Below are 18002 nucleotides of genomic sequence, written 5' to 3' on the forward strand. Positions count from 1 at the left end.
GGAAATGGATACATTTCTGAACACATACAACCTACCAAGATTGAACAAAGAAGAAATAGAAAACCTCAACAAACCAATATAAGTAACAAGACTGAAGCAGTAATAAAAAGTATCTCATTCAAAAGAGTCCAGGACCAGATGGATTCACTGCTGAATTCTACCAACCATTTTTCAAAGAACTAATACCAATTCTACTCAAACTATTACAGAAAAATGAAGAGGAGAGAACACTTCCAAACTCATCCTATGAGCCCAGTGTTACCCTGATACCAAAACCAGACAAGGGCACAACAAAAAAGAAAACTGCGGGCCAATACCTCTGATGAACATAGATGCAAAAATCTCAACAAAATACCAGCAAACCAAATCCAATAACACATTAAGATAATTAATCATGATCAAATGGGACTCATCCCAGGATGCAAGGATGATTCAACATATACAACTCAAAAAATGTGATACATGTATTGATATATTGATATTAATACATGGACAGAATTAGGACAAAAGTCATATGATCATTGTAGATGCTGAAAAACATTCAACAAAATTCAGCGTCCCTTTATGATAAACACTCTCAATAAACTGGCTACAGAAGGAACACACCTCAAAACAATAAAGGCCATATATGATAAACCCACAGCTAACATCATACCGAAAACAGTAAAATTGAAAACTGTTCCTCTAAAATCTGGAATAAGACAAAGATGCTGACTGTCACCACTGTTATTCTTTATAGTACTGGAAGTCCTATCCAAAGCAATTCAGCAAGACAAAGAAATAAAGGGCATCCAAGTTGGAAAGGAAGAAGTCAAATTCTTCTTCTCAGATGACATAATATATTTAGAAAAATTTAAACACTCCACCAAAAAGCTGTTAGAACTGACAAGGAAATTCAGTAAAGTTGCAGGATACAAGATCAACTTATGAAAATCGGTAGCATTTATAAATGCCAACAGAGAAAAAACTGAAAAGGAAATCAATGCCATTTACAAAAGCTACAAAGAATGTATAATACCTAGGAACAAATTTAACTAAGGAATGGAAAAATCTGTACAAGAAAATGAGGATGAAGACCAAATATATATTTCACAATATTACAGTCCTATGTTTTCTTTATCCATTCATATGTTGATGTGTGCTTAGGTTGACTCCATATTTTGGCTATTGTGAATAGCGCTATAATAAACATGGGAGTGCAGATATCTCTTCAACATATTTTTTTTTATTTTGGATATATACCCAGCAATGGGATATATTGGGGCAGTTCTATTTCTGTTTTTTGTTTTGTTTTTTGTTTTTTAGAATCTCCATACTGTTCTTCATAGTGGCTGTACTAATTTATATTCTTCAAATGTAAATTAGGGACTGAGCCCCATCTCTGTGGGACCTGATGCTATCTTCAGGTGGACACTGTCAGTATGGAATTAGAGGACACCCAGCTGGTATCTGGCAGAATTGCCTGCTTGCTTGGTGTATAGAGAAAAAAAAAAAAACCCCACACATTGGTTCACAGAAGTCTTCTGTGTTGTTTGTTGTTGAGTGAGAAAACAGGAAAAACTCTTTGAGTTTTTTGCTGGTTTTGTTTTCCAATCACAGATAGTACATATGCACAATGGAAAATTATTCAGCCATAACAAAGAATGAAGACCTGTCATGTGCAGCAACATGAATGTAACTGGAAGTTATTGTGTTAAGTGAAATAATCTAGGCACAGAAAGACAAATACCACATGTTCTCATTTATATGTGGGAGCTAAAAAAGTGGATCTCATGGAGGTAGAGAGTTCACTGGTAATTACCAGAAAGTGGAAAGGGTAACCAGGAAAGTAGGGGGGAAAATGGTTGGTTAAAATTTAAAAAAGAAAAAGAAAAAAGAAATAAGATAAAATAAAATCTGTAATACTCCAAAAACTTTGACACAAGAGAGAAAAACATCTAAATGGCCAATAAAGAACATTGATCAAAAAAAAAAGAAGAATGCCGGGCATGGTAGCTCACGCCTGTAATCCCAGCACTTTGGGAGGCTGAGGCAGGTGGATCACAAGGTCAAGAGATTGAGACCATCCTGGCCAACATGGTGAAACCCCATCTGTACTAAAATACAAAAATCAGCTGGGCATGGTGGCACACGCCTATAGTCCCAACTACTCAGGAGGCTGAGGCAGGAGAATCGCTTGAACCGGGGAGGTGGAGGTTGCAGTGAGCTGAGATCGCACCAGTGCACTCCAGCCTGGGTGAGAGCAAGACTCTGTCTCAAAAGAAAAGAAAAGAAAAGAAAAAGCATTGGTTAATGGGCACAAAAATACCCTTAGATAGAATGAGTAAGTCCAAAGTACGACAGCACAGTAGGGTGACTACAGTTAACAACAAAGTATTCTGCAGTTCAAAATAGCTAGAAATGAAGAATGGGAATGTTCCCAACATAAGGAAGGAATAAATGTTCAAGGTGATGGATATCTTAATTACCCTGATTTGATCATTGCACATTGTATACATGTATCAAAATATCACATGAACCCCCAAAATGTGTACAACTATATTATGTCCCAATAAAAAGATTCCTGACATTCTAAGTTTTCATTTCATGCCCCAGACTCCCTGGAACCAGTTCAGGTATCCCCATCTCCTCACCGTTGCCTTTTCACAGTGGCTACTGCCAACTGTTCAATTTGTTCACAAAGAAATCAGCAGGTGTAAAGAAGAGAGGTAAGGGTCTTTGGGACCTGTTTGAGGCTTTCTCTCTGATAAAAAGAGGAACTGGAAAAGAAAATCTGGCATAAAAGATAGAGGGAGTTGCCTGAAGCCTTTCAAAGGTATAAATATTTAAATTAAAATTTAAAACTCACAGATTTTTATTTTCCAAAGTAACTCTAGGCCCTTTTCCTACATGTCAGGAGGCCATCTGTAAACACTTGCCTTAGGTCAGAGGCCATCCCCCTTTTGCTGAAAAGGCCATATAGTAAATGTGTAGGCTTTGCAGACCAAATACATCCATGGCACATATTCTTCATTGTTCAATTGTTTCAAAACTATAAAAACCATTCTTACTCTGGGCCATATAAAAACAGGTCTCGGCCGGGCGCTGTGGCTCAAGCCTGTAATCCCAACACTTTGGGAGGCCCAGGTAGGCGGATCACGAGGTCAGGATATCGAGACCATCCTGGCTAACATGGTGAAACCCCGTCTCTACTAAAAACACAAAAAATTAGCCAGACAAGGTGGCGGGCGCCTGTAGTCCCAGCTACTCAGGAGGCTGAGGCAGGAGAATGGCGTGAACCCAGGGGAGGAGCCTGCAGTGAGCCAAGACTGCGCCACTGCACTCCAGCCTGGGTGACAGAGCGAGCCTCCGTCTCAAAAACAAACAAACAGGTCTCAACATAAAAGGAAACAAAAAACAAACAAACAAACAAAAAAACAGGCCTTTGGGCAGATTGGGCTCACAGGCTGTAGTTTGCTGGTCCTTGGTTTAAGGTCCAGAGACAAAGCATGCGACAGAGTTGGGAAAATTGATTTTAACCCAGACCTGTTCCCTTAGTCAAGCCTTCACCTCTGTTTGAACTGGGACATTTCTAAGGCTCATTCAATGATTATGTGACTGTCCCCAGATTACCCAACTAAGCAAATCTACTATTGCCAAGCATGAGCCCTGTCTTCATCCAAATGCCTATGTACCACTTCAGCCTCAGGTCTCCTATGTGTCCCCGCTGCTCTGAGCCAGGTATCACTTTCCCACCACCGTTTCTCCAGGAAATCCTCCAAGGGACAGTCCGCTCAAGGATCCAAATAAGTGAGGGAGAATAGAGCCTGGAAGAAACAAGGCAGCCCAAAAGAAATAAACCCACCAACCTCAGACAGGTCTTGCCTCTTCTTACAGTTGGTACCTCCAATGAAGACCATGTTGGGCATGACTGGCCTAGGATACTCAAGTACAAAGTCATATCTTAACAGCCAAATAGAGACCTTCTGATATAAGGTGATTACATCCACATCTCTCTTGAGGACAGTTGATGCGAGTTCATCGTACTTTGAAAACAGACAATAAAACAGATAGGGCTCCAACAAATTAACGAGGAAGTTGGCCACTCGTTGGGGAAAAGTCATGTGGTCTGAAAACTTTGTGTAGCACCTGGGAATATAGGACACAGGGTTTGGGCTTCTGCTGAATGTATGCTCCAGGGAACACGGAAAACCCCTGAAGAGGTACACAGAGGGTAGGCCCAAATACTCAGCCAGGATCACCCCACAGGGTAAGGCTGGGTCTGTGAAAAGAGCATCAAACTTGCTCTCCTTGAGGAAGTTCAGGGTGTCCACGTCCTGCAGGAGGCTCTGGCAGTTGAGGAAGTACATGTCAATAACGATCATGTTATTCCTGTACTCTGTCTGAGGAGCAGTCAGGAATGATCGCTCGGCAAAGTGATTGTTTCCAAACGATTGGTAACGGTTCTTCATCTCTTCTCGGTCATACCGCACTGGATAGATTTTTCTTGTGTAGTATTTGGATTCTTTCAAAAGCAAATTGACTTCAGGCACCACCACTACAATGTCATGCCCCTGGGCACCGAGAACCTCAACTATATCCTTCATACTAAGCCAGTGGCTTCCATCCTGAGGGATCACCAGCAGCTTGTCACCTACAACCATGCCCCAAAGTGCTAAGAAGAAAACCCCTGCGGAAATTCTCTGAAATGCACGAAGAAGGCAGGCCATCCTGGAAACAGTTAAAGTAACAACAGTAATAAAGAGTTTTCACGCTCCAAATCACAGGGCTCCTAGCTATTTTCCCTAAACTAACCACTGCTTTTCACAGGCCCTGTCTACCTCTCCCTTGCTCTGAATTTTGCCTTTTAATATGTAAGAACCCAAATTAATATTTAACCATTTTAAGCACACAGTGAATATGGATCAACTAAGCCCCATATGAACTTTCACCTGAACTTCCAGGATTTTCTCTTCATCTCCACCAGTCTGCCTCTCCCTCTCTGAAAAGTTATAGCAACACTTTGAAGATAACTTGGAGAGACCCCTGGAGACCCCCTGCCAATTCTCTATCCCGAACTTGCTGGATTCCTTATCATTGACGTTGTCTGTTATGTCCATGATGTGTGGGGATTTTATTTCACATGGACCTATTCTCTAACACCAGCTGGGTATCCTACAATTCAATTCCATTCTGAATTGAATTCTGAGTTAGCACGGACCCCACAGTTTAAGGGCTCAGTCCTACAAGACTGCCTCCACTTCAGACACCAATTGCAAATAGTAGGTTCCCAGATTACCCACAACTTCTGTCTGACTTGGCAAAAATCAGAGTTCACACACCCTCTTTCTTAGAGTCAATCATTTGCTAGAATGACTCACAGAACTGAAGAAAAGAGTTTACTTACTAGGTTTGGTTTATCACAAAGGATATTGCAAACAACACAGATGAATAGCCAGAGGAAAAAGTACAAAGAACAAGATATGGGGATAAGGCCATGTAGCCCCATCTGCCATCTCTGGGTGCCCCACACCTCCACACCTTCAGCAACCTGAAAGCTCTCTGAACCCCGCCTTTTTGAGTTTTGTAGGCTTCCTTACATAGTAGGCATGATTGATTAGATCGTTGCCCACTGGTGATCAAATCAATCTTCATCACTCTCTCCCTTCTTCCCTCTAATTGCAAGGGTTTGGCTCCCTGGCAACCAGCCCTCATCCTTAGAGACTTTACATATCCTTTACATAAACTTAAATGTGATGGAAACGGATCTGTTTTGAAAAACAAAAGATTCTCTGCTCACCTTTATCGCTCCCACCACTTATGGTTTCAGAAGCTCTGGCCAGGAAACAAAGACAAACATATATATTTCTTATTATACATCACAATATAACAACATTCAAACTGTTACTTGCCTTTAGGAAATTAAGATTTGAGAAGTGTAACTCTAGCCAGTACGTGGTGAGGTGCTAGAGCTGGAGTCAGAAAGCCTGGTATCTGCTTCCAGCCCAGCCACCCATCAGCCAGGGGAGTGACTCCTCTCCTGAGCTTCAGGTTTCTCAACTGAGGCCCAGAAAGGGAGGGTCACACTGGCCCTGCCTGCTAATCACACTGCTGAGGATGGTCCCAGAGCAAGTCCTGTGTAGAAACTAGGCTGTCGCAGTGAGAGGTGGTGCCTAGCATTACTAGAACAGACTCGCCCAGAGCTAGTCACGCACACCTGGTTGGCATGCAACGTCCTGTTCTCACCTACAAGTTTGGCATTGGAGGTGTTCTGGGGCCCAGGAAAGGACAAGCCTGAGCAACATGACTAGAGGGGCCACTCCAAGGATAGGGCTGGCCCCCACGGGGAACATAACCAGGATGCAAATTCATTGTTCAAGGCATGCGAAGACTCAGCTCAGTCCAAGCTGGGAGCAGCCTCCTAAGAGGATTGCCATCTTACAATGATCAAAGCCATGGGGGTGGCAGCATCTTGCTTTGAGTTCATCTAGATAGCAATAAGACTCCAGGAAGGTTGCAAAGGGAACAGAGCTCAGGTCCCCCTTCTTGAGCAGGCAGACATTAGGCAGGTTTCCTTCAAAGAACAGTTCATCTAGAGGAAGAATGGCTTAAGCAAGCATGTAGGAATAGCAGGATCAAGAAATGCTACAAACTTCACATTCTTTATACTAGACCTCCACTGTGCTGTGGACATTGGTCTGAGCCCTTCCAAGCAGAGCCTTGCTCTGAAAATCCTATGGCTCATCTGTGGGTCCTGTTCTTAGTTCCAGAAGTCCCTACAGAACATGAGTTGGAGGAAGGAGCTGAAGAAAAGAAACTAACATCACTATGCATATCATCCCTTGAATTCCTAACACCTTCTTGCAAATAAAGAAGGTATTAGAAAACATTTTTCTTTCTCCTGTGAGCTTTGACTATACTAAGAATGGCGTGTGTGTGTGTGTGTGTGTGTGTGTGTGTGTGTGTGTGTGTCTGCACTGGAGACTAGCCAGAGGAATCTGGCATGTCTGTTAGTCATAATGATGATCCCTAAAGAGTAGCTCCACTGGAGACCCAGGCCTGCCCTGGTTGGTGCTGTGGGAGTCAAGGTGTCCTCAGGCATCTCCTGAGTGTCACGCAAAGGCCAATTTCTTTTTTCTCAGGGATTGCTGCCGACTGAATGACTCAGGCTTGGGACATATTCCAGTGACGTGAAAGAAGTAGATCCTAAAACAAATCTCTGTGGGCAAGAGCAGGTTTCCCAAAAGTAAATGGAGGATACCTGGCATTTTGAAAAGAGGAGAGACCCAAAGATGTGCATGAAGGTAATTTCATGTTGGGGACAGGAAGGTCTGGACAGGTGGACCCTATGGAGAGGTTTGCTTCTAAGGTGCTCACTCTTTCAGACCCTTGTATGACCTATGACCCATAAGTAATGGAGCCAGGACCTACCTGCAAGATTTCAAAGGACCTGCAAATTGTTTGAGACTTAAAAAAAGAAACTTGCTGAATCTAGAATACTAAAATGGCAAAATTGAATTTATGAATATTTTATGAAATGGCTATAAAAACGTAACTACATGTCAGTGAATCCACTACAGATTAGCTCACCAAGTTACACAGACGTAAGTGACATGGGATGCGGGAGCAATTTAATCTATTTGATAGGCTGTGGGGTGGGGCTGCAGAAGTCAGAATGCTCTGTGCCCAGATCTTAAGGGAAGTCCAAAATGGTGAGATGAAGCAGGAATTCCTTTTAGGGGCCTGTGGTCTCCTCTAAACACGGAAATAAAGGACATTCTTGGGTTCTTTCGAAGGAAATTCCAGGCACCTACCTACCTGGCCCTGAGAAATAAATAAGGCACTTGATAAGCAAGAAGAAAATAGTAGCCTAAAACAATAGCCAAGGACGTTAGAGTCCAGAGATGCTTGATCCTCTATAGAAACTAAAGATTACATCTTAACATATGTCCCTGAGTTGTTTTTCGGAAACCTGGACTTCCATCAAATGGATCCATTGGCAGGCAGACCTCAGATAAGGGGAACTGAGAACTGAACTCTGACAGTCATTCTTTGTTCCTGGAGGAAGTCACACTCATGAGCAAGAGCTTACATTCTTTTCTGCTAACCCCAAAGTTTAAATGAAGCTTCTCTTCCTTAGCTAATTGCAAATCAGAAAATCTTTGAATTCACCTATGACCTGCAAGCCTTCATTTCTCATGACCAAACCGATGTGTAACCTCTGTGTATTGATTTGCAATTTCTTCTTGTAACTTCTGTTTTCCTAAAATGTATCCTTGCCCTTAAAAACCCTTATTTGCAAGCCATCAGAGAGGTTGGGTCTTAAGTATAAGCCTCCCAATACTCCTTGCTTGGTGCCCTGCACATAAACGCCTTCCTTTCTCCCATTGCAAATCTCAGTGTGGATGTTTGGCCTTACTGCACTGGGTGAGTGAACCCCAGTTTAGTTTAGTGTGATGACAATAGTCAAGTCTGAATCACCCACAGACAGGATAGGGAAGTGCAGGTAAGTATGGCTTACCCAGCCAGATAGCTCCAGGGGCACCTGTCCTAGTAGAAGATAAGGTGTTTATAACTTCCTTCAGAGGCTTGTAACAATGTGGGTTGTGGTCCCAGGAGCAGTGGGGAGGGGCACAGGTCACTAAGTAAGCCATGACAAAGGGATTATTCAGAAGAGACATAAAGCAGGATTTCCACTTACCTATGTTTGTGAAGTAAAGAGACCCTGGAACACAGGGATGAAGGGAAAGAACACGCTGTGATTCCAAACATTTGGCTTCACGCTGCACCAGCCATCTTCCCTGCTTGACACACCCGGCCCCAACTTCTCCCAAGATTGCCACTCCTCATCCTGCAAGGTCCCCTATGATCAGCTCTCTTTGCATCCTTTACTTTTCTTTCAAAGTATGTTTCACAGTTTGTAACTAATCAATGCCTTCCTCTCCATTAGAATGGCAAAGCCATGTTCATTTGATTATGGCCATATCCCAGTCACACAAAGACTCTCAACAGATGTTTGTTCAATGAAGGACATCTAATATTAATTTTTTTAGAAAAAGAGCCAGCTGCATGTTATTCTGTAACACCAACAAAAACAAGACTAACTCATGTTTGCTGAGGGATTCGAGACCATGTGATGTCCGAAGTCAAACCCACTCTAGGCACATTTCACTCCACGTGACATTCCCAAAAGGCCAGAGATAGGACATTTCCCAAAAAGTTTCCTGTCAACACAATCAGGCAGTCAGGTATAGAGGTTAGGCACATGGGCTCAAAAATTAGAACATCAGGGTCTATCGTATACAAATGTTCACAGTAACATTATTTTTCATGGTTGAAAATGGGAAACAACCCAAATGTCCACCAACTGATGAATGGATAAAAAAAAATGTGGTAAATCCACACAATGGAATATTCAGCCATGAAAAGAAATGAAATACTGATTCATGCTACAACGTGGATAAGCCATGAAATTAAGTGAAAGAAGCCAGTCATAAAGGCTTCTATTTCCATGAAATGCCCAGAATATGCAAATCCATACAGACAGAAAGTAAATTAATGCTGAGGGGTAGGAGAAGGGGGAGAAATAAAGAGTGACTGCCAGTGGGCATGGGGTTTCTTTTTGGAGTGAGGAAAATGATCTGGAATTAGATATTGGTGATGGCTGATTATATCTGGGAACACATGGAAAACCACTGAATTTTATGATACATGAATTACATATCAATTTTTAAATGTTATTAATTAATTAATTTATTTATTTATTTTGAGACAAGGTCTTAGTCTATCATCCAGGCTGGAATGGAGTGGAATAATCATGGCTCACTGCAGCCTTGACCTCCTGGGCACAGGCGATCCTCCCGCCTCAGCCTCCTGAGTAGCTGGGACCACAGGCATGTGCCACCATGCCCAGCTAACTTTAAAAAAAGTTTTGTAGAGACAGTGTCTCCCTGTGTTGTCCAGGCTGGTCTCAAACTCCTGGGCTTAAGTGATCTTCCTGCCTTGGCCTCCTAAAGTGCTGTGATTACATGTGTGAGCCACCACACTCAGGCTTTTTTACTTTTTTTTTTTTTTTTTATACGAAGAATGTATGGATTTGAATCCTGGCTCCCCTACTTACTTGAGCAATAACCTTGGGAAAGTCACTCAACCCCCTTGTGCCTCAGTTTCATCATCTGCAAAACAGGTCTGCCAATAATGCCAGCTTCCATGTAAGTACTCAGGGTAGCACCTGGTACCTGGCGAGTCTCCAATATATGTTAGCTTTTATTATATTTAATTTGCAAATTCTCCCTAAGGAGACAGTCCACCATCTGAAGTTTAAATCATTCAAGGGAAACTTGCATCAAGAAGACAATATTGATATCTCACCATGTTGTTTTGAAGAGAGTCTGAATGCCTGGTTAAGATCATTAATCTTGTGGAGGCTGGAAATAATTGTGCTGGAAAATGCGTATCACCCACACAGTTACGGGTATTGTTGATTCACTGCCACATGCCAGGCATCTGTATGCATTATCATAGTTAATCTAGATAACACTGAGTTTTTACCCACGTTTACGCAAGTGTCACAGCTGAAGTACTTATGAAATCAGGCTTGGATGACTTCAGGGTCCACGTGCTCAAACACTACATTGACTACCTCCTAAAGTCCTCTAGCGTTGAAACCAAGATTTGGGGTACAACTTCCCTGCCTTGCTAATTAATTACTGACAGCTTCCCTGCATGAGTCAGCCCATGGGATGCCCCATCTTATTGACCCCTCTGGGGCAGGAATCACGCAGAAAAAGTGACAGAAAGGAAAGACATAGGTGGGGAAGGAGACAGAAAAGAGGAATAAAATAGGAAGGGAAAAGTAACAGGGGAGGTGGAAAGAGGAGAGTTGGAGTGTTGCATAAAATAAAGCCAGTGAGGCTAGGGAAAGCGAGATCATGGGTGACCTTCATAGCCAGTGGGAGGGTGCAGGCCAGAGGGCACCACCAGAATATCTTGAGTGGGCCAAAAGAGGTAGTGTATCATGTTTGATATCACATTATCAACATAGATTGAAGGAGAGAGAGAGACAGTCAAGGAAAGCAGCAGTAATCCACACTTGACTTCTGACACCAGAGATTTCAGAAAGCCACAGAAAGCTTAGGTTCTAACACAGGTGGAAGCCCCACCTGGGGTCACCTGTTCAGAAAGTTTCATAGGAAAGGAAAACATAGGATGTGTCATGGGAGAGCCTCCATGTCAAGCATATGCGTGTTTATCTGCACACCTTAATAAGGGTGCCCATGTGAGTTGTCTTTTCATTCTCTTGATAGTGTCCTCCGATATATAAAAGTTTTGTATAAAACATTATGATAAAGATTTATCTCTTCTTTTCTTGTTTTAATTTCTTATACTTTTGGTACAAGAAAAAAACATCTCAGAAACCATTTCCAAATCCAAGGTCATGAATATTTTCCCTAATGTTTTCTTCTTTTCTTCTAAGAGTTTTACAGTTTTAGATTTTCTATTTAGGTCTTTGATCCATTTCAAGTTAATTTTTGTAAATGATACAAGGTAAGGGTACAACTTCATTCTCTTGCACTTGGATATGCAGTTGTCTCAGAGCCCTCTGTTGAAGACACTATTCTTTGCCATTTCAATGGTCTTGGCACCATGGTAAAAATCAAGGCAAAGAATGTATGGGATTATTTCTGGATTGTAAATTCTATTCCATTGATCTACATGTAAAAGATTTTTTGAGACAATCAGGATAAATTTAATTATGGATTGAAAATGAGATAATATTAAAGAATTATTGATTGTCTTAGGAATTGTGGCTATGAAACAAATTTTCCTTACTTTTTATATTTAGTGAAGTATTTCATGATGAGACAACATGCCAAGATTTTCTTTTAAAAAAAAAGTCAAAATTTTCTTTAAAATGAAAGAAAAAACGAAGAAAGATGAAGCAGTAGAGAAAGATATTGAAAATCATTTAACCTAAGAATGGCTACATGGGTACACATTATGCTATAGCCTCTCCTCGGTATATGTTTGAAAACTTTGATAATAAAAAGTTGAAATAAATAATCTTGGAGAGAGGCCTTGGGCTTGCCCACTAACAGGTAAATTTGAATTTAGATCAAAAACAGAATGTGAGAACAATGGGGAAAGCACAGATCTTTTCTTGCTATAACCACATCCCAGCCCCAGTTCTCCAGAGCTGCACTGGCCCTAGATGGTGTTGACTGAGCCCAAATTCTTTATAACTGGATTCAACCATCAATTCTGCTGTAATTCACCAAAAAGTCAAGAAAAGTGGAAGTGATTTTCTTTTTTTCTCATTAAAACCATTTTAAGTCCGGGTGTGGTGGCTCATGCCTGTAATCTCAACACTTTGAAAGGCCGAGGCAGGCAGATCACTTGAGGTCAGGAGTCAGAGACCAGCCTGGCCAATAGGGTGAAACACTGTCTGTACTAAAAATACAAAACAAAACTGTTTTAATGTTCTCCTGAATGATGATCTACCATCTTTGTTAAAGTATTTAATTACATCCCTGGGTGTAATTCCCCTGGATAGACTCAGTAAGATTTTGTTGTAGGTAACCTTTCAGAAAAAAAATCTCCTGTGTAGAGCTTAAGACGTTGCACACAAACACACACGCACGTACAGACACATTTGTGAACAAACACCACATACACACACACTATCATCAAGCAATGCTTTCTTTTCATCAGACAGATGAAATGCAGACTATGAATCCTGTTGGCCAACAAGGTACAAAAAACTGTATACTTTTCCAAGACACACTCTGCCCATACGAAACAAGAAAGGATCACTATGCAGTGTCCATAAATCTTTCTATGACAATTTACTTCTGTGGTTGAGCCATATCCAAGGTTCTTTGCCAAAGGGCACTCTTTATGATCTGAATTCTTCTTTGATAATTATATTTATTTTAGATTTATAAATATATACATTAATATATAACTTTCCACATCTATAAATCCTATCTCATATATATATTCTGTAAAGGTATATAAATGCATATATTTTATACACCATTGAAGATATACAAATAACCAAAATATGTAAAACTATATATGGTTCACTGTTTCATATTGTATAGATCTCTCTATCATATACCATTATAGATGGTATAGAATCATATATAGATTTCTATATCTCTAAAGCCTTTTGGGTGACCCTTTGAGCCACAACAAATTCAGCATAGGTTCAGAAAGTGGCAGGCCACACACACGCTTGGCTAGAGGCCATGAGGCTGCAGTCAATACCTGAGTGGTGGCTGGTACTGTAATTGGAGGGTAAATGGGGAGAGACACTTTGATAAGTCTATCTCTTAACGTCCTACAACTTGCATCTCCTTGCCTGGTCTTGCCAAGAGCTGAAAGTCATGTTTCATTTGAAAGGCCTACAGCTGTAGTCTCCCTGCTTTTTAGAAAGAGCATGGTTGCATTTTCCCATGAGTTGGTTGAACAGTCACTCTTTCACCGAACATCTGCCAATATGCGAGAGAATATGACTGTGTTACCAAGTCTACTGAACCTTGTAAGAAGCCAGAACAACAGATAAAAATGTATACTCTATCCCTAATAAAATAATATACTTAGATGAGACACCAGATGTTTCACCTGGATTTGGCAACTATGCATTTGCCAAGAATCTTACTCTTGCATTTGTCAAGACTTCTTCAACTGCAAGTGACCGAATCCTAATTTAAACTGGCTAGACCAACAATATTATTCAATAACGTTTTGGAACTATATGCTCCACCAAAATAAGAAGTATAAATACCAGGGGAGGGAATAATTCGCAGATGATATTGCACACTTAATACACCTTACATACTAATAAGAGAGGTTAGTAATATGACTATATACAAGATAAATGTGTAAAACTCAAAGCAGTACATTAATTATGCATAATTAATTCAAGAGAAATGGGAAAATTGCCTTGCACATAATGGTTTCAAAAACAATGAAATGCAGGGGAATAAAAGTTAATAAGAAAGATAAAATACTTCTATAAAGTGCAAAATTTTATTTATGGACATAAAACAAAATCAGAATAAATAATGAGGGATTCATATTCTTGAATAGGAAGATGTAATAGCAAAAGGATGCCAATCTTATTTAATGAAAACCAAGCAACCATACTCATAGGACAATATCCTACTGAGATAAAAGCAAAAATATGGAAATATATATAAAGAAAGTATATAAGAATGTTTATTATTGTTCATAAATCCCAAAAGTGGAAAACACTTAAATCTCTATCAATATTAATTGGCTGGAAAACTACATTGCATCCAAAGTAAAGACTAGTATGCAATTATTAAAAGAACATGTCAAATCTGTATGCATTGACCTGTAAAGATATCTTTAACTTATTGACAAGAGAAAAATCTAACATAAAAAAAATCAGGCCAGGCGCGGTGGCTCAAGCCTGTAATCCCAGCCCTTTGGGAGGCCGAGACGGGCGGATCACGAGGTCAGGAGATCGAGACCATCCTGGCTAACACGGTGAAACCCCGTCTCTATTAAAAAATACAAAACTAGCCGGGCGAGGTGGCGGGCGCCTGTGGTCCCAGCTACTCGGGAGGCTGAGGCGGGAGAATGGCGTGAACCCGGGAGGCGGAGCTTGCAGTGAGCCGAGATTGCGCCACTGCACTCCAGCCTGGGTGACAGAGCGAGACTCCATCTCAAAAAAAAAAAAAAAAATCATAGCCCGCATGATATTAGATTTTATATTAATAAAATAGAAGTGAGAATTTACCCTAAAGATATGCATATACATAGTATAATTTCAAAAATAATGGAAAAGAATTCACACAAAATGGCTAAGAATATTTTCCTCTGGGGGTAGTATAGAATTAGCAAAAGAAAAAAAAGAAAGTTTCATTTCTTACTGTGGTTTTTGGTATGTTTCCAAAAACAGCATTTAGATTGCAGCCTAGATATGATCTACAATTATATCAATTGTATACACTTACATATCAACAAGAGCTGCTTTATACAATTTGCTACCCAACAATTAAGTGAATTGGTACAAAAGAATTCCTTAAACCAGAAAGAAATTCCAAATGGGACAAATGTAAATGATAAATTATAGTTCAGTAAGAAATCTTCTTTAAATGTTCAAAGCCAGATTATTCTTAATGTGCTAAAAGAGAGATGACTTACCATAGGCACTGGCTTTCTCTGATGGCAGTTGATACCACCAATGAAGACCATGTTGGGCATCACGGGTTTGGGATAGTCCAAAACAAAGTCCGTTCGCAACAGCCAAATTGATGTGTGGCTGTAGAGATCATATGCCGTGACAGGTGTTTGAAGAATTTCAGAGGCTATTTCTAAGACATTTTTTAAAAAATAGGGGCAATACAAATGTTCCTCCAAGTGCATGATGTGGTTCCGTACTCTCTCCTTGAAAGTCATGGCATCTGAGAACCCTAAGAGACCTCTGGGGACATAGGAAAGAGGAGCAGGGCACTGCGCACCTTCTTCAAGATAGTGGCAAAATGTTCCCCTGGCGAAGACCACAGAGGGGAGGGAGAAATATTTGGCAACAATTAAGCCACAGGCATCAAAAGGATCCAGAAACACCGCATCAAAAGAACTCTCCTTTAAGTATTCTACTAATTTTTTGTCCTTAAACAAACTCCTGCAATTTGAAAAAAATAAGTCAAAAATACCACTGAATGAACTTGTTAATAGAGAAAATGCACTTCTCAGTGGTGCTGTCCACTGAGCATCGGCAAAAACCATGAACTGCCGGTCCTGATCCTCCAGAGTGTATGAGGTTGAGTAAGTCTTCACTGTGCAATTCAGTGATCTTCCCAGTTGCCAACTCACCTCTGGCATGACTACGACCACCTCATGCCCCCTGAGACTGAGTTTCTCCACCACCGACCGCATGCTGAACCAGTGGCTCCCATCCATGGGCACTACCAGCAACCTCCCTGCCTCGGCAAAGCCACAGGTCAGCAGTAGACACACAGATAGGGGAAGAAGGCCAGTACACCCTGCACAAGCCATCAGAGAACTTCAGCCCAGAGCCAGCAGCTGGGATTCTAAGCTCCTATAATACAGTAGGTGAAAGAAGTACAGATAGAACCTGCCCTCAAAAGAAGGCGTGTACTCATCCATCCATTAAAAAAAAAAAAAATTCACATTCACTGCCAGTGATTTAGTCATAATAACACATGAGTAGCCTTTGCTGAGATACCTACTTGTATGTTTTCAAGAAAAGAGTAACTCATCATCTTTGCCTTGGGGACAGATCATGCCCTGTGCTGCAATATGAGTTTATAAACAAAATTATTAAGCAATGCTTTTGGTCTTGATGACATTGAAAGATAAAAGGAAAGTAAATTTAAATGAAGTTAATAATTTTGGAATTTGTCACAAAGAAAAATTTGCTATTTTTTTTTTCTTTGTTTGAGATGGAGTCTCACTCTGTCATCCAGGCTGGAGTGCAGTGGTGCGATCTAGGCTCACTGGAACCTCCGCCTTCTGGGTTCAAACGATTCTCCTGCCTCAGCCTCAGTAGCTGGGATTACAGGCATGCGCTGCCATGCCCAACTAATATTTTGTATTTTAGTGCAGACAGGGTTTCATCATGTTGCCCAGGCTGGTCTTGAACTCCTGAGCTCAGGCAATCTGCCTGCCTTGGCCTCCCAAAGTGCTGGGATTACAAGCGTAAGCCACTGTGCCTGGCCAAAGTTTACAGACAATTTTTATTTTGTCCTCTGCCCAGAAAGAAATTGGCATCTCATGTTCGATGGAAAGAGAGCAAGGGTCTTAGCACTGACCTCCTAACTGGGAGGAAATTGTGGCTTACCGGTGTCTCTGCAATACACAGCTCACCTGTGCATTGCAGAGATGCAGGTGAGCCACAATTGTGACACAGGTGAACCACAAGTGCTGCTTGTCTTTTTTCATTTCCAAATCTTCTGAGGTCTCTGAAATGCTGTAATGAGATTGATAACCCTGCCTCCATGGACCCTTCCAAAAATTTGATGGAATGTGACTATCACCTATTTTAAATGGCTTTCCTCTGATACACTGTCTGCAGTGGTGAGTCGCTGGCCCTATGCTTGCCCAAGCACTCTGATGAGCTGCCTCTCTCTGCCCACCCTGCTTCTGCATTCTGAACAGAGCTGTAGGCCTCTGCTGTGGGCCCACCCCAATCACTTTGGTGCCCATCTTCAGGAATCTATGTATTGTTCTCCTCCATTCTACCGAGCACCCCTTAAGGATGAGATTACATCTTCTTCCTGTTTTCATCCTCCTTCCACGGCACCTATGCTTTGCCTTGTACAGAGGAAGTCCATGGGAATTCTCGCTGCATTGGGCTGAATTCCATCATGCAGATTTTTATGGGTGAGCTCAGCGGTGTGTGTTAGGCAACACCCTGAGGAGCATTTAGTGAGGGATTCAACAGCCAACCTCAGGGCATAATTCTTGTAGGAGCACAAGATGGCTCCCTCCAGTACACTCTAACTGGTATTAGACATTTGTTTAGTCACTTTCCTCTAGTACATACTACACTACTATAATAATTTTGTCACTACCTCCTGTTGCTATTGCAGTGAGCTGAAGTGTGGCTTAAATGCATGTGACATAACACTTATACTCTCTGAGCATTTCATCTCTCCAGTAAATTGCATGTCAGAGTAAAAAGTGATCTCTCATGGTTCTACTGTATTTTTCATCATGATTAGTGTAATATTGTAAATCTTGAATACCATCATGGGACTACAAAGTGCCACTAGAGATGCTGGAAGTACTCCCAAGAAGCAAAGAAAAATCATGACATTACCAAAAAAAGTTGCATTACTTGATAGGTACCATAGATTGAGCTCTGCCGCTATGATTGCCTACCATTTCAAAATCAATGAAGCTAGATAAGGCCCATTGCAAAAGAAAGAAAGAGAGAAAGAGATAGATAGAAAGTGAGAAAGAAAGAAAAGAAAGAAAGAGAAAGAAAGAAAGAAAGAAAGAAAGAAAGAAAGAAAGAAAGAAAG

The 18002-nt window shown here is 41.1% G+C and overlaps 1 protein-coding gene across 4 annotated transcripts in view; it reads right to left on the reverse strand.

Annotated features, from left to right (window-relative positions):
• Positions 1-18002, reverse strand: part of LOC108540985 (UDP-glucuronosyltransferase 1-6) — a 107244-nt gene that overhangs the window by 78591 nt on the left and 10651 nt on the right. Inside the window, exon 1 of one of the 4 annotated variants that reach the window (XM_017890371.1) lies at positions 15157-16081. The exons of 1 other annotated variant lie outside the window; for it this stretch is intronic. In XM_017890371.1, coding sequence (XP_017745860.1) covers positions 15157-16011 — 855 coding nt within the window. In that variant the 5' untranslated portion in view covers positions 16012-16081. Of the gene's footprint in view, positions 1-3848; positions 4866-15156; positions 16082-18002 lie in introns of those variants that run through there. 2 more of the 4 variants (XM_017890369.1, XM_017890373.1) reach the window with 2 other exon arrangements.

Source organism: Rhinopithecus bieti, unplaced genomic scaffold (assembly GCF_001698545.2).
Source record: "Rhinopithecus bieti isolate Rb0 unplaced genomic scaffold, ASM169854v2 scaffold_19482, whole genome shotgun sequence".
In the NCBI taxonomy this organism is placed as follows: Eukaryota; Metazoa; Chordata; class Mammalia; order Primates; family Cercopithecidae; genus Rhinopithecus; species Rhinopithecus bieti.